Genomic DNA, 22,429 nt, shown 5'->3' on the forward strand with positions numbered 1-22,429 from the left:
TGTGACAATTGATAGCCACATGCAAAAAAAGTGAATTTGGACCCTTACCTCACACCATATACACAAATTAACTGAAAATAGCTGAAAGTCCTAAATAGACAGCTGAAACCATAAATCTCTGAAGAAAACATAGCTAAAAATCTACATAACCTTAGATATGGCAGTGGTTTCTTACATAAGATACCAAAAGTACAAGCAACAAAAGAAAAAATAAATAAATTGGATTTTATCTAAATTTTAAAACTTTTGCACTTCAATATATACCAACGATAAAGTGAAAAGAAAACCCACAGAGTGGGAGAAAATATTTGCAAATCATGTATCTGATAAGGGTCTAGTATCCAGAATATATAAAGACCACTTACAACTCAACAACAAAAAGCAAACAATGTAATTTCTTTTTCTAAACATCTTTATTGGAGTATAATTGCTTTACAATGGTGTGTTAGTTTCTGCTTTATAACACAGTGAATCAGCTATACATATACATATGTCCCCATATCTCCTCCCTCTTGCGTCTCTCTCCCACCCTCCCTATCCCATCCCTCTAGGTGGTCACAGAGCACCGAGCTGATCTCCCTGTGCTATGTGGCTGCTTCCCACTAGCTATCTATTTTACATTTGGTAGTGTATGTCTGTCCATGCCACTCTCTCAGTTCGTCCCAGCTTACCCTTCCCCCACCCCATGTCCTCAAGTCCATTCTCTACATCTGCATCTTTATTCCTCTCCTGGCCCTAGGTTCTTCAGAACCTTTTTCTTTTTTTTTTTTCTTTTTTTTTTTTTAGATTCCATATATATGTGTTATCATACAGTATTTGTTTTTCTCTTTCTGACTTACTACCCTCTGTATGACAGGTCCATCCACCTCACTACAAATAACTCAATTGCATTTCTTTTTATGGCTGAGTAATATTTCATTGTATATATGTGCCACATCTTTATCCATTCATCTGTCGATGGACACTTCAGTTGCTTCCATGTCCTGGCTGTTGTAAATAGAGCTGCAATGAAAATTGTGGTACATGACTCTTTTTGAATTATGGTTTTCTCAGGGTATATGCCCAGTAGTGAGATTGCTGGGTCGTATGGTAGTTCTATTTTTAGTTTTTTAAGGAACCTCCTTACTGTTCTCCATAGTGTCTGTATCAATTTACATTCCCACCAACAGTGCAAGAGGGTTCCCTTTTCTCCACACCCTCTCCAGCATTTATTGTTTGTAGATTTTTTGATGATGCCCTGACCGGTGTGAGGTGATACCTCACTGTAGTTTTGATTTGCATTTCTCTAATGATTAGTGATGTTGAGCGTCCTTTCATATGTTTGTTGGCAATCTGTATATCTTCTCTGGAGAAATGTCTATTTAGGACTTCTGCCCATTTTTGGATTGGGTTGTTTGGTTTTTGATATTGAACTGCATAAGCTGCTTGTAAATTTTGGAGATTAATCTTTTGTCAGTTGCTTCCTTTGCAAATATTTTCTCACATTCTGAGGGTTGTCTTTTTGTCTCGTTTATGTATTCCTTTGCTCTGCAAAAGCTTTTAGGTTTCATTAAGTCCCATTTGTTTATTTTTGTTTTTATTTCCATTTCTCTAGGAGGTGAGTCAAAAAGGATCTTGCTGTGATTTATGTCATAGAGTGTTCTGCCTGTGTTTTCCTCTGTGAGTTTTATATTTTCTGGCCTTACATTTCAGTCTTTAATCCATCTTGACTTTTACTTTTGTGTGTGGTGTTAGGGAGTGTTCTGATTTCATTCTTTTACCTGTAACTGTCCAGTTTTCCCAGCACCACTTATTGAAGAGGCTGTCTTTTCTCCATTGTATACTGTTGCCTCCTTTATCAAAGATAAGGTGACCATATGTGTGGGTTTATCTCTGGGCTTTCTATCCTGTTCCATTGATCCATATTTCTGTTATTGTGTCAGTACCATACTGTCTTGATTACTGTAGCTTTGTGGTATAGTCTGAAGTCAGGGAGCCTGATTCCTCCAGCTCCATTTTTCTTTCTCGAGATTGCTTTGGCTATTTGGGGTCTTTTGTGTTTCCATACAAATTGTGAAATTTTTTGTTGTACTTCTGTGAAAAATGCCAGTGGTAGTTTGATAGGGATTGCATTGAACCTGTAGATTGCTTTGGGTTGTAAGTCATTTTCACAATGTTGATTCTTCCCATCGAAGAACATAGTATATCCTTCCATCTGTTTGTATCATCTTTATTTTCTTTCATCTGTGTCTTATAGTTTTCTGCATACAGGTCTCTTGTCGCCTTAGGTTTATTCCTAGGTATTTTATTCTTTTTGTTGCAGTGGTAAATGGGAGTGTTTCCTTAATTTCTCTTTCAGGTTTTTCATCCTTAGTGAATAGGAATGCAAGAGATTTCTGTGCATTAATTTTGTATCCTGCTACTTTACCAAATTCATTGATTAGCTCTAGTAGTTTTCTGGTAGCATCTTTAGGATTCTCTGTGTATAGTATCATGTGACCTGCAAACAGTGACAGTTTTACTTCTTCTTTTCCAATTTGGATTCCTTTTATTTCTTCTTCATCTCTGATTGCTGTGGCTAAAACTTCCAAAACTATGTTGAATAATAGTGGTGAGAGTGGACATCCTTGTCTTGTTCCTGATCTTAGAGGAAATGGTTTCAGTTTTTCACCATTGAGAATGGTGTTGGCTGTGGGTTTGTCATATATGACCTTTATTATGTTGAGGTAAGTTCCCTCTGTGCCTACTTTCTGGAGGGTTTTTATCATAAATGGGTGTTGAATTTTGTCAGAAGCTTTCTCTGCATCTATTGAGATGATCATATGGTTTTTCTCCTTCAATTTGTTAATATGGTTTATCAGACTGATTGCTTTGCGTATATTGAAGAATCCTTGCATTCCTGGGGTAAACCCCACTTGATCATGGTGTATGGTCCTTTAAATGTGCTGTTGGATTCTGTTTGCTAGTATTTTGTTGAGGATTTTTACATCTATGTTCATCGGTGATATTGGCCTCTAGTTTCCTTTCTTTGTGACATCTTTGTCTGGTTTTGGTATCAGGGTGATGGTGGCCTCGTAGAAAGAGTTTGGGAGTGTTCCTCCCTCTGCTATATTTTGGAAGAGTTTGAGAAGGATAGGTGTTAGCTCTTCTCTAAATGTTTGATAGAATTTGCCTGTGAAGCCATCTGGTCCTGGGCTTTTGTTTGTTGGAAGATTTTTAATCACAGTCTCAGTTTCAGTGCTTGTGATTGGTCTGTTTATATTTTCTATTTCTTCCTGGTTCAGTCTCAGAAGGTTGTACTTTTCTAAGAATTTGTCCATTTCTTCCATGTTGTCCCTTTTTTTTGGCATAGAGTTGCTTGTAGTAATCTCTCATGATCCTTTGTATTTCTGCAGTGTCTGTTGTTACTTCTCCTTTTTCATTTCTAATTCTACTGATTTGAGTCTTCTCCCTTTTTTTCTTGATGAGTCTGGCTAATGGATTATCAATTTTGTTTATCTTCTCAAAGAACCAGCATTTAATTTTATTGATCTTTGCTGTCATTTCCTTAATTTCTTTTTCATTTGTTTCTGATCTGATCTTTATGATTTCTTTCCTTCTGCTAACTTTGGGGTTTTTTTGTTCTTCTTTCTCTAATTGCTTTAGGTGTAAGTTTAGGTTGTTTATTTGAGATGTTTCTTGTTTCTTGAGGTAGGATTGTATTGCTATAAACCTCCCTCGTAGAACTGCTTTTGCTGCATCCCATAGGTTTTGGGTTGTCGTGTTTTCATTGTCATTTGTTTCTAGGTATTTTTGGATTTCTTCTTTGATTCCTTCAGTGATCTCTTGGTTACTTAGTAGGGTATTGTTTAGCGTCCATGTTTGTATTTTTCCAGATGTTTTCCTGTAATTGATACCTAGTTTCATAGCATTGTGGTCAGAAAAGATACTTCAAACGATTTCAGTTTTCTTAAATTTACCAAGACTTGATTTGTGACCCAGGATATGATCTATCCTGGAGAATGTTCCAGGAGCACTTGAGAAGAAAGTGTATTCTGTTGTTTTTGGATGGAATGTCCTATAAATATCAATTAAGTCCATCTTGTTTAATGTATCATTTAAAGCTTGTGTTTCCTTATTAATTTTCATTTTGGATGATCTGTCCATTGATGAAAGTGGCATGTTAAAGTCCCCTACTATGATTGTGTTACTGTCGATTTCCCCTTTTATGGCTGTTAGTATTTGCCTTATGTATTGAGGTGCTCCTATGTTGAGTGCATAAATATTTACAATTGTTATATCTTCTTCTTGGATTGATCCCTTGCTCATTATGTAGTGTCCTTCTTTGTCTCTTGTAATAATCTTCATTTTAAAGTCTATCTTGTCTGATACGAAAATTGCTACTCTTTCTTTTGATTTCCATTTGCTTAGAATATCTTTTTCAATCCCCTCACTTTCAGTCTGTATGTGTCCCTAGGTCTGAAGTGGGTCTCTTGTAGACAGCATATATATGGGTCTTGTTTTTGTATCCATTCAGCCAGTCTGTGTCTTTTGGTTGGAGCATTTAATCCATTTACATTTAAGGTAGTTATTGATATGTATGTTCCTATTACCATTTTCTTAATTGTTTGGGGTTTGTTATTGTAGGTCTTTTCCTTCTCTTGTGTTTCCTGCCTAGAGAAGTTCCTTTAGCGTTTGTTGTAAAGCTGGTTTGGTGGTGCTGATTTCTCTTAGCTTTTGCTTGTCTGTAAAGGTTTTAATTTCTCCGTCGAATCAGAATGAGATCCTTGAGTAATCTTGTTTCTAGGTTTTTCCCTTTCATCACTTTAAATATGTCCTGCCACTCCCTTCTGGCTTGCCTAGTTTCTGCTGAAAGATCAGCTGTTAACCTTATGGGGATTCCCTTGTATGTTATTTGTTGTTTTTCCCTTGCTGCTTTTAATATTTTTTCTTTGTATTTAATTTTTGATCATTCAATTAATATGTGTCTTGTCTTGTTTCTCCTTGGATTTATCTTGTATAGGACTCTGCGCTTCTGGACTTGACTATTTCCTTTCCCATATTAGGGAAGTTTTCAACTATAATCTCTTCAAATATTTTCTGAGTCCATTTCTTTTTCTCCTCTTCTTCTGGGACCCCCTATAATTCGAATGTTGGTGCGTTTAATGTTGTCCCAGAGGCCTCTGAGACTGTCCTCAATTCTTCTCATTCTTTTTTCTTTATTCTGCTGTGTGGTAGTTATTTCCACTGTTTTATCTTCCAGGTCACTTACGCGTTCTTCTGCCTCAGTTATTCTGCTATTGATTTCTTCTAGAGAATTTTTAATTTCATTTATTGTGTTGTTCATCATTGTTTTTTTCCTCTTTAGTTCTTCTAGTTCCTTGTTCAAAATTTCCTGTATTTTCTCCATTGTATTTCCAAGATTTTGGATCATCTTTACTATCATGACTCTGAATTCTTTTTCAGGTTGACTGCCTATTTCCTCTTCATTTGTTTGGTCTGGTGGGTTTTTACATTGCTCCTTCATCTGCTGTGTGTTTCTCTGTGTTCTCATTTTGGTTAACTTACTGTGTTTGGGGTCTCCTTTTCCCAGGCTGCAGGTTTGTAGTTCCTTTTGTTTTTGGTGTCTGCCCCCAGTGGCTAAGGTTGGTTCAGTGGGTTGTGTAGGCTTCCTGGTTGAGGGAACTGGTTCCCGTGTTCTGGTGGATGTGGCTGGGGTGTGTCTTTCTGGTGGGCAGGACCGTGTCTGGTGGTGTGTTTTGGGGTGTCTGTGACCTTATGATTTTAGGCAGCCTCTCTGCTAATGGGTGGTGTTGTGTTCCTGTCTTGCTAGTTGTTTGGCATAGAGTGTCCAGCACTGTACCTTGCTGGTCGTTGAGTGGAGCTGGGTCTTAGCATTGAGATGGAGATCTCTAGGAGAGCTTTCGCCATTTGATATTACGTGGAGCCTGGAAGTCTCTGGTGGACCAGTGTCCTTAACTCGGCTCTCCCACCTCAGAGGCACTGGCCTGAAACATGGCCAGAGCACCAAGACCCTGTCAGCCACATGGCTTGTGTTACTGCAGAAATTATCCCAGTCCTCAGAACAGTCTCTCTACAGCTTTGAGTGGAATTCAAACTTCAGTGCAATTCATGTAAAAACAAGCATCCCTAGTTCATAGATCACATTGGTTTCCATCCACAGTATTCAGGGTCCATGGAACTCCTGACCTCCTAGTGTTGGAGGTTCTCCTGCAGAGGTGAGGAGTGGCTTGGCTCACCGTGGGGACAAGGACACTGGCCCTAATTTTTAAATGGACAAAAGATCTGAATAGACATTTTTCCAGAGAAGATATATAAGTACATCTTTTCATATAAGTACATGAAAAGATGGTCGACATCATTAGGGAAATGCATATCATAACCACATTGAGATACCTCACACTCACTAGGATGGGTATTTTTTTTTTAGGTAATTAACAAAATGGTGTGGTTGTTGTAGAAAATAGTTTAGCACTTCCCCAGCAATTTAAATATAGAATTACTCTAAGACCCAGCAATGCCATCCACTCATGGTATATAAGCAAAAGAATTGGAAATACGTTCAAACAGAAACTGGTGCATGAATGTTCATAGCAACATTACTAACGGTAGCCAAAAGGTAGAAATAATCCAAATGTCCATCAACTGGTAAACAAAATGGTGTACCCATATAGTGTGATATTATTCCACTATTAAAAGAAATGATGTACTGATACATGCCACAACATGGATGAACTTTGAGAAGATTATGCTAAGTGAAGGAAGCCAAAGATAAAAGCCACACATATTATGATTCCGTATATATGGAATATCTAGAATAGGCAAATTCATGCAGACAGAAAGGTTGCCAGGGTCTGGTGGAGGAAAGAATGAGTAGTGTTTGCTTAAAGGGTATGGAGTTTTGGGGTAGTGAAAATATTCTAGAACTACATGGTAGTGATGGTTTCATATATTGTTAGTGTACTACATGTCATTAATGGTGAATTTTATGTGTGTTTTACCCAAGTAAAAATAGTGTTTGTTCACAGTGGGAAAGAGGCATAATGGAATGAGTGAGGAAGGGAGGTCAGCCCTAGATGCAAGAATTGGGGCAGGGAGTGGCATCAGAGATAGTTAGAGTAACTAAAAGGACAGTTGCTGAAAGGGGCTAGTGTTTTGGCCACTGACTGAGTAGAGAGATAACTATGGTTGAATTTCCTGTCTTCTGTTTTAGGAGACATAGTCCCAGGTGGTGGTGGAAGCCTGATGACATTAACAAATTGGGTTTTTTGCTGAGTTAAAGCAGCATATTAGGAGATTCAAAATAGTGCTGTCCAGTAGAACTTTCTGTGGAAATACTCTCTCTGTGCTTTTCAAGTACAGAAGTCAACGGCCACATATGGCTGTTGAGCATTTGAAATGGTGCTAGTGCAATTGAAGAGCTAAATGATTAATTTAATTTTAATTATTTTAAATTTAACTAGCCACATAGTGTCTACTGGGTATTATACTGGAAGGTGCTGATATGGAACATTTCTACCATAATACAAAGTTTTACAGGGCAGTGCTTGTTCAACAGTGTAGGTCTAGATTTCTCAGAAATAGTCTTCTCCCCCTATCCACAGGAGAGAATTAACTTACCAGATAAAACCACTCCAGTTCAGAATCACTTTGAGGTCACAGTGAGTTGGGGAACTGTGAGAAGAGATAGAGAACATGAACCTTAATGGGGAAGGGAGAAACTAGACAGCATGTCTTATGGTTTTCTCTGAATCTTTTCCTCAAAGCTTCTAACCTAAGCAGTCTGAATTTTTCCCTACAATTGTAGTAGGAAAAAAAGATTTATCTTTGGTATAATTTACGTAAGATGTATAATTTTGTGATGTTGTGTATGTGTTTTATTTACTTACAGAGGTAAAGAACTCAGAAGAACAGTATAATAAAATAGTAATACCAAATGAAGAAAGTGTAGTCATCTATTATAAGATTAGGCAGCAGCTTGCCAAATTGGGTAAAGAAATTGAAGAATATATTCACAAACCAAAATATTGCTTACCATTTCTACAACCAGGTCGTTTGGTGAAGGTATGTCATTATTTTTTTCATAAATTATTTCAATATTTAGTAGTTTTTGGATGAAGATTCCAGTTTTTTTTCTTATCTTGGTAAAATACAGTAGTTTTTTTATCTATATTAATTTTATTCTTTTACCTGTTTCATGTGGCACTAAGGAAGGAGGGGTCATGTGAAGGCCTTTTAATCACTACTGATTTTCATTTGGGGGATATAAATTGAAGTGGACAGTTTTGGAATTAACATGAAATATTTCCAGTTATGAAATGCTGTCCCAGAATAAGGCAGTTTTAAGACCTGGATGAATTCATTAGCTATAAAAGACTTCAGATATTCTCCAAACAAATACACCATATCATTTTAACATTTATTTGCCAACTGAGAGATTCCTGTTATTGCTGTTCTGGAATCCCTTGAAATTTGGCAGTGATTTCTTTCTGTAGGGTTAATTTCTTTTTTTTTCCTTTTTTTTTAAGTTTAACAATGATCTTTCAAAAAAATATTTTATCAGGAGAACTCAAAGTTTTATTAGCCTGTAATGTGGGCATGATATCTAAATTGCCTTTTGGACATAAACATTCCTTTTTACTTGCTTTACTTTCTTTTCAGGTAAAGAATGAAGGAGACGATTTTGGCTGGGGTGTAGTGGTGAATTTCTCAAAAAAATCAAATGTTAAGGTAAACTGTTGTCCTAAAAGTGGAATTGTATATAAATTTTTAGTGAAATGTTTTTTCAGGCTCAGGAAGTTGATCAGATTAGAAATGCCATTACCAAAAAAAAGAAAGAAAGAAAGAAATAGCATTGCCTTAAGAGAAACTGTAATAAATTCTATATAAGGAATTAATTTTTTGAATAATCATAAATTTTATCCTTAAAGTGGTATGGTTATTTTCCTAACACTATCACAGATTTTAATTTCATGACAGTTTTACATTTCTTCTCTGAGTTCACCAGTCCTTTTTATAAATTTACTATTTAAATTGAATATTAGAAAAAATTAGCATCTGACACTGAAAACTGGAATTTTGATTCAGGTATATGTTAGAGACTTAAAAGAAAGAACTTAGGAAAGCTGGTTAATTTTACTTACTCTCTCTACATGAAGGCAATAATAAAGTTGCTTTTGGTCATTATTTATATAAATACTTTGAAAAGATTACATATACATAAAGTCAAGGATGATTTTGATAATTTGTTACAAAAATGATTACCTCAAAATTAAATCAGGCTTCCCGTCTATTATATTTTCTTTACCTGCAATAGGCACCAACCAACAGGTGCCAGTATATGACCTCAGGCAAGACGTTCTGAATCTTCATGCCTGTTTTTTCTTTTCTTTAAAATGAAGGGTTTGCATGAGATGATTTCATGATTTTGTCATTAACTTCTTTGTCTCGCCTGTGTGTAAAGGCAATTGAGAATTAAGCTTTGGGATTGAAAGTTAGTCCTGAAATATGTAAATGAACTTTGCGATACTGTGGAGAAATAATTAAGTTCATAGGTTTGTGATAGGAGTTTTGATTAATGATCTACGATTAATCCCACTGAATAGATTATTACCATTTTCATAATTTACAGGAATTTTTTTCAAAGTATTGTCACACTCATTGTCTCATTTGATTCTAATTTAAGAAGCATTCATTGACTATAGACACAATTCCTGTACTTACTCATTTTATGAACAGAGGCAAGCAGGTAATGAAAATGTAAGGCAGAATATGAAATGATTTAGTAAAGATATAAGCAAAGTGCATTTGGAGCAGGAGGAGGAAGAAATTTTGTCTGAGCTATTAGAGATGGCACCTGAGAAGGAAGAGAATTGAAAATTTTAAATGGAACCTTGAACACTAAGTAGAATTTCATTTGATGGATATTCGCTGGTGGAAGTAGTATGCAGCAGGCACAGAACATTTCCGGTGAAGGGAAGGAGTAAAATCATAAAAAGTATTGAGGTTAATCATGGAAAAGTATTTAAAATACAGATTTTGAGTATGTTGGGTCTAGATTTAAATATTTGAAAGCAATGGCAGGCCATTGAAGATTAATTGGTTGGTTGATTGGTTTGCTTGGGTTTTTTTTTCTTCCAGTTTTATTGAGAAACAGTTGACATACAGCATTCTATAAATTTGAAGTGTACAATGTAATGATTTGACTTATATACATCGTGAAATGATTACCACAGTACATTGAGTGAACACCCATCATCGCATGTAGATACATTAAAGAAATTTAAAAACTCTTTTTTCCTTGTGATGAGAATTCTTAGGATTTACTCTCTTAACTTTCATGTATAACAGCACTGTTATAATTATAACGTTATAATTATATTATAACGTTATAATTAACAGCACTGTTGGTTATATTTATCATGTTGTACATTATATCCCTAGTATTTATTTATCTTATAACTAGAAGTTTATATCTTTTTATTACTTTCATCTAATTCCCCCTTCCCCTACCCCTGCCTCTGGAAACCACAAATCTGATCTCTTTGTCTATGAGTTTGTTTGTTTTTGGAGCATAATTGACTGACAACACTGTTAGTTCCTATTACACAACATAATGATATATTTCTGTACATTTCAAAATGTTCGTAATGATAATTCTAGTTGTCACCAGGAAAATATATTACATAGTTATAGACTATATTCCCCACACTGTACATTTCATGCCTGTGACTCATTTATTTAGTAACTGAAAGTTTGTACCTCTTAATCTCCCTCAACTATTTCTCTCCTCCTCCCCTCCCCTTCCCTCTGGCAGCCATCTTTTCTCTGCATCAGTGACTCTGTTTCTGTTTGGTTCTGTTTGTTCACTCGTTTTGTTTTTCATATTCCACATTTAAGTGAAGTCATCTAGTATTTGTCATTCTCTGTCTGGCTTATTTCATTTAGCATAATACTCTCCAGGTCCATCCATGTTGTTGGACATGGCAAGGTTTCATTCTTTTTCATGGCTTAGTAATATTCCTGTGTGTGTGTTTGTGTGTGTGTGGGAGACAGAGAGACATCTTCTTTCCTCTATTGATGGCACTTGCGTTGCTTCCATATCTTGTCTATATTATGAGATACACAGTAATACTGCAAGGAACATAGGTGTGCATATATCTTTTTGAATAATAGTGTTTTTGTTTTCTTCAAATAAATACTCAGGAGTGGAATTGCTGAATCATTTGGTAGTTATATTTTCACTTTTTTGAGGAACCGCCATACTGTTTTCCATAGTGGCTGCACCAGTTTACATTCCCACCAACAGTGCACAGGGGTTCCCTTTTTTCCATATCCTCACCAACATTTTTATTTCTTGTCATTTTGATAATAGTCATTCTGTCAGGTGTGAGGTGAATAGCTCATTGTGGTTTTGATTTGCATTACCCTTATGATTAGTAATGTTGCATCTTTTCATGTACCTGATGGCCATCCTAATGACTTCTTTGGAAAAACATCTACTCAGGCCCTCTGCCATTTTTTAATCAGGTTGTCTGGTTTTTTTGATGTCGAGTTTTGTGAGTTCTTTGTATATTTTGGATATTAACCCCTTATCGGATATATCGTTTGCAGATACCTTTTCCCATTCAGTCGGTGAGCTTTTAGTTTTGTTCATAGTTTCCTTCACTGAGCAAAACCTTTTCAGTTTGATTTAGTCCCATTTGTTTATTTTTGCTTTTGTTTCCCTTGCCTGAGGAGACAGATCCAAAAAACTATTACCAAGACCAGTGTCAAAGACTTTACTGCCTGTGTTTACTTCTGGAAGTTTTATGGTTTCACACCTTACTTAAATCTTTAATCCATTTTGAATTTATTTTTGAGCATAGTGTGGGAGAGTAGTCTTGTTTGATTCTTCCACGTGTAGCTGTCCAGTTTTCCCAACACCACTTGTTGAAGAGGCTGTCTTTTCCCCATTGTATATTCTTGCCTGCTTTGTCATAGATTAATTGCCCATATAATAGCGTGGGTCCATTTCTGGACTCTATGCTGTTCCATTGATCTGTGTGTCTTTTTTTTACGACAGTACCGTGCTGTTTTGATGACTGTAGCTTTGTAGTATAGTTTTTTTGTTTTTTGGGTTTTTTTAATTTATGGCTGTGTTGGGTCTTCGTTTCTGTGCAAGGGCTTTCTCTAGGTGCGGCGAGCGGGGGCCACTCTTCATTGCGGTGCACAGGCCTCTCACTATCGTGACCTCTCTTGTTGTGGAACACAGGCTCCAGACGCACAGGCTCAGTAATTGTGGCTCACGGGCCCAGTTGCTCCGCAGCATGTGGGATCTTCCCAGACCAGGGTTTGAACCCGTGTCCCCTGCATTGGCAGGCAGATTCTCAACCACTGTGCCACCAGGGAAGCCCCTGTAGTATAGTTTTGAATCAGGGAGTATAATACCTCCAGTTTTTGTTTTTCTTTCTCAAGCTTGTTTTTCTTTCTCAAGCTTGTTTTGGCTCTTTGTGGTCTTTTGTGTTTCCATACATATTTTAGAATTACTTGTTCTAGTTATGTGAAAAATGCCATTGGTATTTGATAGGGATTGTATGGAAACTATAGATTGCCATGGGGAATATGGTCATTTTAACAATATTCTTCCAGTCTATGATCACAATATTCCTTTCCATCTGTTCGTGTTGTCTTCAATTTCTTTCATTATTGTCATGTACTTTCCCTATAGTATAGTATAGTTTTCTTATGGTACAGGTCTTTTACCTCCTTAGTAAGATGTAGTCCTAGGTATTTTATTCTCTTTGGTGCAATTGTGAATGGAATTGTTTTCTTGATTTCTCTTTCTGATAGTTCTTTGTTAGTGTATAGAAGTGCAGCAGATTTCTGTATATTAATTTTGTATCCTGCAACTTTACTGAATTCATTGATGAGTTCTAGTAGTTTTTGGTGGCGTCTTTAGGATTTTCTATGTATAGTGTCATGTCATCTTCAGACAGTTAAAGTTTTACTTCTTCCTTTCCAATTAGGATTCCTTTTATTTCTTTCTCTTGTCTGATTGTTGTGGCTAGGACTTCCACTACTGTGTTGAATAGAAGTGGCGAGAGTGGACATCTTTGTTTTGTTGCGGATCTTAGAGGAAATGCTTTCAGCTTTTTTACCATTGAGTATGATGTTAATTGTGGATTTGTCATATATGGCCTTTATTATGTTGAGGTATGTTCCCTCTGTACCTACTTTGTTGAGAGTTTTTATTGTAAATGGGTGTTGAATTTTATCAAAAGCTTTTTCTGCATTTATTGAGATGATCATGTGATTTTTATTCTTCAGTTTGTTAATGTGGTGTTTCATTGACTGATTTGTGGATATTGAACTGTCCTTGCATCCCTGAGATAAATCCCACTTGATCTCGGTTTTGGTCTTTTTAATGTAGTATTGAATTTGGTTGGCTAATATTTTGTTTAGGATTTTTGCATTTATGTTCAGCAGTGATATTAGCTTCTAATTTTTCTTGTGATATCTTTGGTTTTGGTATCAAGGTGGTGATGGCCTTGTAGAAGGAATTTGGAAGTGTTCCTTTCTCTACAATTTTTTGGAATAACTTGAGCAGGATAGTTGTTAACTCTTCCCTAAATGTTTAGTAGAATACACCTGAGATGCCATCTTGCACATCTTCACTTTCTTGGCAATGTTCTTTAAAGCACGAAAGTTTTAAATTTTGATATAGTCCAATTTCTTTTGTTGTTGTTGTTACTTAGGCTTTTGATGTCATATATAAGAAACCACTGCCAACATCAAGATAATGAAGATTTACCCCTATGGTTTTTTTCTACGTTTTATAGTTTTAGCTCTTAACATTTAGGTCTTTGTTCTGTTTTGAGCTGATTTTTATATGTGCCTTGAGAATCCAACTTTTTTCTTGTCCTAGGACTATTTGTTGGAAAATTCTTTTCTCATTAAACGATGCTGGCACCCTTGTCAAAACTCATATGATCATGGACACATGAGTTTATTTCTGGATTCTCAGTTCTGTTCAGTTGATCTATATCTTTATCCTCATGCCAGTACCATACTGTCTGTATTACTGTATGTTTGTAGTTAAGGTTTGAAGAAATGGATTGGTAAGACCTCCACCTTTATTCAAGATTGTGTTGTTGGCTATTCTGTGACCCTTACAAGTCCATGTGAATTTTATTATCTGTCAGTTTCTACAAAGAAGTTAGCTGGGATTCTGATAGGGATTTCATTTAATCTTTAGATCATTTTGGAGAGAGTATTGTCAGCTTACAAGTCTTGAGTCTTTCAATTGTGAACATAGGAAGTTTTCCCATTTTTTTAGATCTTTTGAAATTGCTTGCAACAATAATTTGTTTTCCAAGTATAAATTTTGCACTTCTTTTGTTAAATTTATTCCTGAGTATTTTAATCTTTTGATGTTATCATAAATGGAATTGTTCTTTTGATTTCATTTTTTAATATTTCATGGCAAGTATATATTAACACAGTTGACTTTATATATTGATCTTGCATTCTGTAACTTTGCTAACTTTATTAGTTCTAATAGTTCTAATAGTGGGTTCTTTAGGATTTTCTTGTCTGCAAATAGAGGTGGTTTTACTTCTCCCTTTCCATTCTGGATGCATTTTATTTCCTCTTTTTGCCTAATAGGCCTGGCTAGAACCTCCAGTACAATATTGATGGAGCAGATGCCCTTGTCTTTTTCCTAATCTTGAGGTGGGGGGAACATTCACTGAGGTGGGGGAACATTCATTCTTTCACCATTAAGTATGTTTTCTTAAGTGTCCTTTATTGAGTTGAGGAAGTTTCCTTTTCCTAGTTTGTTGAGTGTTTTTGTCATGAGTGTTGTTTTTTGTCAAATGCTTTTTATATGCCTATCCAAATAATCATGTGGTTGTTTTTTATTCTCTTTTGTATTTAATCTGATGAAGTATATTATACTAATTGATTTTCAAATACTAAACCAAATTTGGATTCCTGGGATGAATCGTACTTGTTCATTCCCTGTTATCCTTTTTCTGTGTTAATGGATTTGGTTTGCTAATATGTTGTTAAAGATATTTGCACCCATATTCAAAGGAGATAATGGTTTGTAGTTTTCTTTTCTTTTGCTGTCTTTCCCTGGGTTTGGTATCAGGGTAATGCCTGCCTCACATAATGAGTTAAGAAGTGTTCCCCTCCTTGTCTATTTTTTGGAGGAGTTTTTTAAGAATTTATATTCATTCTTTATATATTTGGCTGTGAGGTCACCTGCCTGGGCTTTTCTTTGTGGATTGTTTATTGATTGTTAAATCAGTTTCTTTATTTGTTATAGGTCTGTTCAGATTGTCTGTTTCTGAAACAGTTTCAGTGATTTGTCTTTTTAGGAATTAGTCCATTTCATCTAAGTTACCTAGTTTAGTGGTGTACAGTTGTTCATAATATTGCTTTATAATCCTTTTTATTTCTGTAAAGTTGTTAGTAATGTCTCCTCTTTCATTTCTTTTTTTTTTTTAACATCTTTATTGGAGTATAATTGCTTTACAATGGTGTGTTAGTTTCTGCTGTATCACAAAGTGAATCAGCTATATGTATACATATATCCCCATATCCCCTCCCTCTTGCTCTCCCTCTTGCTCTCCCTATCCCATCCCTCTAGGTCACAAAGCACCGAGCTGATCTCCCTGTGCTATGTGGCTGCTTCCCACTAGCTATCTATTTTACATTTGGTAGTGTATATATGTCCATGCCACTCTATCACTTTGTCCCAGCTTACCCTCCTCTTTCATTTCTGATTTTGATACTTTTAATCTTTCACCTAGCTAAAGGTTTATCAGTTTTGTTCATCTCAAAGAATCAGCTCTTGGTTTCATTGATTTTTCTTTATTTTTAAGTTTCATTAATTTCTGCTTTATTTATAATCTTTATCATTTCCTTCCATCTCCTAGCTTTAGATTTAGTTTGCGGTTCTTTGTCCGTTGTCTTTAAGTGGAAGATTAGGTTATTAATTTGAGATTTTCTTCTTTTATAATACATTTATACCAGTGTCTTTTATAAGACGTTTATACCAATAAATTTCCATCTGCAAGGAATTTAGCTGCATGAATTTTGGCGTATTGTGTCTTCATTTTCATTCATCTCAAAGCATTTTTTAATTTCCCTTTTGAGTTCTTTGACCCATTGGTTATTTAAGAATGTGTTAATTTCCATATATTTGTGAATTTCCTGAATTTCTGTCTGCTTTTGATTTCTAATTTCATTCTGTTGTTGAGAACATACTTGATATTATTTCATTCCTTTTGAATTTAGTGAAGTTTGTGCAGTGACCTAACATGTTCTCTCCTGCAGAATGTTTCATGTGCAGTTGAGAAGAATGTATATTCTGTTGAGGTGAGATGTTCTTTAGGTATCTGTTAGGTCTAGTTTTTTTTTAGAGTGTTGTTCAGGTCTTCTATTTCTTTCCTTGCAGATCCTTCTTTCTAGTTGTTTTATGCATTGTTAAAAGCGGGGTATGGAAGTCTCTTAACTATTATTGTTGAAATGTTATTTCTTCCTTCATTTCTGTCAATTTTTGCTTTATGTGTTTTGTGTTCTGCTAAAGTGTGTTTCATCTTATGATTAGTATAGCCCACTTCAGCTTTCTTTTGATTGTTGTTCATATGCTATATCTCTTTCCATCTTTTTTACTTTCAGTCTTTTTCGTATCAGTGAATTTAAGCTATGTCTCCTATAGACAGCATGGTTGGATATTGTTTTATCTAATCTGAAAAATCTCTGCCTATCGATTGGGCTGCTTAACCCATTCACATTTAATGTTATTATTGGTATGACTAGATTGATGGCTGTCTTTTTTTGTTTTCTATGTGTCATTTCTTTTTTTGTTTTTCTATTCCTCCTTTAGTGCTTTCTTTTGCATTGAGTACCTGTTTTCTAATGTGACATTTTAATTTATTTCATGGGCTTTTTTCTCTACCTATATTTTTTGTTATTTTCTTAGTGGTTGCTAGGGCTTTCCATATACATATTAACATAATAGAATAAGCTTCAGATTTATACTAACTTAATTCCAGTTAGATATAGAAACATTACTCTTTTATGCCTCTGTTCCATTTTCCCTCTTTTTGTGGTATATATGTTATAGGTGTTATACCTATAAATGTTACAAACCCAACAATACATGTTATAATTATTACTTTAGATAATGTTATGGCTTTTAAAGAAGCTTAGAGGAGAAAGGAGAGTAAGTATATATTTATAACTTCTGTTATATTAACCTTGTTTATCATTTCTGGTTGTCTTTCTTAATTCCTATGAATTCAACTTACCATCTAGATTTATTGACTTAGCCCAATACTGCTTTGCTCCCACCTACTTCCTTTGTGCTATTATTGGCAAATATACTACATTTCTGTTATAGGCTCAACAGTCTCAAAAATTCAATATATACATTTTGTTTTATATAATGAGTTTTTAAGTCATTTAAGAGAAAAGGAAATAGTCAATTATTTTGTCTTTTATAATTACCATTACCAGAGTTGTTTCTTCATGTGGATTCAATATTATGACTGGTGTCACTTACTTTCAGCCTGAAGAACTTCCTTTAGTGTTTTATGTAAAGCTAGTATGCCAGCAAAAAATTCTCTCAGTTTTTTGTTTATTCGGGAATGCTTGTTTTTGAACGATAACTTTGCCTGCATATAGATTTCTTGGTTAAGAGGTTTATTCTGTGAATATGCTAACCCACTGCCTCTGGCCTCCATCATTTCTCCTGAGAAGTTTCTGCTATTAACCTTATTGTAGTCTCCTTGTAAAAAATAAGTCTTGTTTTTCTCTTACTCCTTTCAAGATTTTCTATTTATGTTTGGTTTTTGCATTTTTGCTGTGGTATGTGTATTTGGGCATCTTTTTGCATTTACTCTGTTTGGAGTTCATTGAATTTCCTGTAGTGTTTTTCAATTAATTTTGGTAAGTTTTCAGCCATTATTTTATTAAATATTTTTTCATTACTTCTTTCCTCTTTTTCTGGTATTCCCATTATGTTTATGTTGTCATTCTTATTGGTGACCTACATTTCTCTGTGGCTTTGTTCATTTTTCTTCCTTTTTTTTCCCTCCCTCTGTTTTTGGATTGTATCATCTCTTCCAGCCTATCTTCAAATTTGTTAATGCTTTCTTGTACTTCACATATGCTGTTGAATTCCTCTAGTGAGTTTTTCATTTCAGGTATTTCACTTTTGAAATCCAGAATTTCCTGTTGGTTCTTTTTATCATATCTGTCTATTGATATTCTCTATCTGATTGTTATTGTCAATCAAATTGGGACATTGATTATTGTCCCTTCCTTTACTTCTTTAATTATGGTTCCATAGTTCTTTGCGCATATTTATAATGGCTACCTTTAAGACTTTGTTTAATCCAACATGTGGTCACTCTCACAGGCACTTTCTGTTGCCTGCTTTTTTTTCTGTTTTATTCGTTATGGTTCATACTTTTCTGTCTTTGTCCATGTCTCATAATTTTTCCTTAGAAATTGGACATTTTAAATAATATATTGTAGCACTCTTGGTACTGGTTTTCCCCACCCCCCCAAGCCAGGTTTATTGTTGTTATTTGCTTGTTTATATGTTTCATGAGCAGCTAGATTTTTTGAGTGAAGTGTATTCCACCTCCCTCTTCCCCCTACAATGCTGAACCTTTTATGTTGGCACAGCCTTGGATATGCCCATAGTTACTCTGGGATGACAGTGGTTTTAAAAAGGGTCTCTTTGTGTCTTTCCCTGAACATACCCTTCTGTTAAGCCCCACTAATTGCAGGAGGCTCCTCCTAGCTTCCCCCCCACCTCCCCCGCACCCCAGGTTCTCTCCTGTAAACTAGCTGGCCTCCACATTTTGTCTGTATTTCCAGTGATTCTACAGATTTCCTCCATTTGTGTTTCACCACGGCCTTCACTGTTTTGGAGCATGCTCTAAAGTTTGAACTTCCCCAGCCTCTATTGTAAATGAAATCACGTTCTTTTGGAAGGTATTAAGAGCTGTTTTAAGGCCTGCTTCTCCCCCCAGGCACAATCTCTGAGCCAAGTTCTAAAGCTTGGTGTGGGAACAGTGGTCCACTTCTCTCTGGGTAACACTCCTGCTTTAGGACCTGAGGGCTAAGTGGAGCATAAGAGCCTTACATCTTCTCAGCTTGCCTCTCCCAGCATGGAATCAACGTCTTATAAGCCAGGACAAGGGCAGTTTGAGGCCCCAGTATTCTCAGCAGTGCTACCCCCAAGATAGTCTCTGGCTAAGCAGTGGGGACGGGGCAGAAAAGGGGAGCCCCCACCTCTCAGCCCCTACAATCCCCTACTTGCCCAGAACTTAGCCCTAGCAGTAGGTAGGTGGGAGCACGATAAGAAATGTTGATATCATGCTCTTCCTGGGAAGATAGACCTCTACCTGAGATTTGCAGGCGGAGCAGCCCTCCTGTGTTCTGGGCTTCACCAGTCTGCAATTCCTGTTTTCTTGAGTTAGGAAGGAGTGAGAGGGGAGTGGTCTTGGTTTAGATATCACAAATTCTTACTGAATTTTCATAGATTTCCTTGAATATGTTTCTTCCTTTGCTATATGCCCTTAGAACCATTTCCAGAGACTTTGAATGGTTGGGTTTTTGTAATTTTCTCCAGTTTTGCTGGGGAGCAGGTTTGTGGAGCTCCTTATGCTGTCATGCTGGTAGTTGACAGGTTTTACATTTTTAAAGGAGAAAAATTATAGCGAATATTGCATTCACACACACACACACACACACACACACACACACACACACTGTGGATAGGTTTCTTAATTATTTGTCTCTACTGGTCCTTAATCCATGTATAAAAATAGTGCCAGTTGATGAGAGTTCTTTTAGGCAAAGATGGAATGGGGAATAGAGAGGAACACATTCATTTTATTCTGCTTAAATTGATGGTGAAACTGATTTTTCCATTGAGCTGTTTACATTTGTTCACTAAAAATATGAAGTACATTTTTATTAATTTTGTAATCTAGGTCAGAATACTAATTCAAAGATTTTTGTGGTCAGTTGGGTTTGCTAGAGAGAGAGGCATCAACTTAAAAAATTTGCACAACCTAAAAGCTGAGAATTATATTTTATTTGGTGGACTTACTGAGAAGCCAGTATATTTGAGGAAAAGTCATAAAATTATAAATCACATCAGTTCATTTAGTCCCATGTAATTAATTCCTGTTGATCTGGATGAAGTCGTCAGGTTTTCTATTAAAGTTTTGTAATTTCTTCCCTAGTTCAGGGGTATGACCTAAAAGTTAAAAGGAACAATATTTACCAAAGATTCCTTTTATGAATCTTCTTTTATGAATCTTCATTTTTAAAAAGCATCAGAGTAAAACAGTGATTGTCTATAAATGACAAGACTTAAAATGGCATGGTTAAAGATCTGATTACAGTGCAGTTGACAAGAAACTTGGGTGTTTCTGTGTCATACAACATTTTAAGATAATTATGAGTTATGACTAATAACATTATACCAGGGCATATCAGATTTTTAGGAATTAAATTTTGGGATATCTACATTAATGACATTTACCTATACAATATAACCTTAGAAGATTTATCTCCAGTAAATGGCAATGCTCCTCAAGTAATTTAACATACCGTATAAGCCTAATTAGTTTAACATTCCTTTCTGAGATGTCTCAGAATTTCTTTGAAGCATCCTAGAGTTAGCTGGAGGTCAAAAGAACTTCAGTTAGAATTTTATGTTTGGGAAGTTTGTCAAAAATATCAAAAAGTTTCAAAACACTTGGTAAAATCACTGTGAAACAATACTTGTTCACTTAACCAGAGTGATAAAAGATTTCACAAACAAATACAGATCACTTAAAGGCAAAGAAACTCATACAATCTGTTATCAAAAGCAGTACTCCAAGAAGACTTTGTTCTCTAATAGAGAGGAACCAAATCCAGTGTTGCACCAGCCTACTTTTGATAACAAAATCCATTTATGTAAATTTATGTAAATCAAATTTAATCTAATCCCAGCCTGACCATGTACAAAACTCCTTTTCAGGGTTCCTTTTACAAACCTTCCACAGTTTTCTGTACTCTTATTAGTTTGTCCCTTATTTTTTCATCTTGAAACAACTGGCTCTAGGACAAAACATTCTTTCCCCTTAACAAAATATATTTTCATTCCTCATGCCTTCTTTTGCATACATTTCATTTTCCTTACATACTGAAATGTTTCCCTTACTATCTTTAGTAACTTTAACTACATATTACTATTTTAACCCTTAAAAACCTTAATCTCTAGCAAAAACCAACAAGCAGCAAGTAACTGTGAACTTTTTGTCATACCAGCATTTCCTGGTTGGAATATTCCATAACCTAGAAACATCCATCTTCTCGTAGCATAATTTCTTTCCTCAATGTGGTGTAAGATGTGTCTAATAAACCCAAATTAGTTCCCTCTTGTAAGGAGACAGAGGTAGGTAAATTTAGACCTGTTCAGCAATTAATGTTCTAGTGTTTTATCTTATTTGAAATAACCTGGGTATTCAGTGAATTCCCATCATTTAACTTAACTTAGCAAAATTCAAATTACCAAAAATCTGGAAAAACTATTTTAGAGAGACATACCCAAAGCATAATTATTCCTAAAAGTGTTCACCTGAAAACTCTTATCTCATTTACCTTTATTTTGTAACTTATGAAAATCATACCAAGTTAAAGTTTTTCTTGCTGACAAACTCTATAACAGAAATAACATGAATTTATTGGTCTTCAGTAAACCTAGGTACAATAAAAGTCAAACATGTCTGTATTGATATTTCCTAGATCATGTGAACCTGAAATTCATTCTGGCCAGTTTCTTTTATATTTAGAAATATTTAGTTTATAAGCACTTACTTTTAAGTCGATTAAGTAGAACTCTTTTATAAGTTTAATTTTGGTAATGTTTTCCAGAGGTAGAGACATCTCATATATATAATGTACACACATACATATAAACAGACAAAGTCAGAGATCTCACAGCTTCACTTTAAAAAGTTAGTTAAGGGGGCCTCCCTGGTGGCGCAGTGGTTGAGAATCTGCCTGCCAGTGCAGGGGACACGGGTTCGAGCCCTGGTCTGGGAAGATCCCACATGCCGCTGAGCAACTAGGCCCGTGAGCCACAATTACTGAGCCTGCGCATCTGGAGCCTGTGCTCCGCAACAAGAGAGGCCGCGATAGTGAGAGGCCCGCGCACCGCGATGAAGAGTGGCCCCCGCTTGCCACAACTGGAGAAAGCCCTCGCGCAGAAACGAGGACCCAACACAGCCATAAATAAATAAATTAATTAATTAATTGAAAGGTTAGTTAAGAATCAGGTATTAAAATATAAACTTACTAGTTTATAAATAACAGTTGGAATAAGTTAAATTTGCTGAGATGAGTAGGGCTTCACTATTTGTGGAAAAGGCTTTTAAGATTTGTATTT

General features: G+C 35.6%; 1 protein-coding gene across 2 annotated transcripts in view; it reads left to right on the top strand.

The window, feature by feature from the left end:
• Window positions 1–22,429, top strand: part of MTREX (Mtr4 exosome RNA helicase) — a 133,724-nt gene that overhangs the window by 67,271 nt on the left and 44,024 nt on the right. For both annotated transcript variants that reach the window (XM_059916381.1, XM_059916382.1), the window contains 2 exons: window positions 7,871–8,043; window positions 8,641–8,709. In XM_059916381.1, coding sequence (XP_059772364.1) covers window positions 7,871–8,043; window positions 8,641–8,709 — 242 coding nt within the window. The remainder of the gene's footprint in view (window positions 1–7,870; window positions 8,044–8,640; window positions 8,710–22,429) is intronic.

The sequence above is a fragment of the Balaenoptera ricei genome, chromosome 3 (genome assembly GCF_028023285.1).
Source record: "Balaenoptera ricei isolate mBalRic1 chromosome 3, mBalRic1.hap2, whole genome shotgun sequence".
Classification (NCBI taxonomy): Eukaryota; Metazoa; Chordata; class Mammalia; order Artiodactyla; family Balaenopteridae; genus Balaenoptera; species Balaenoptera ricei.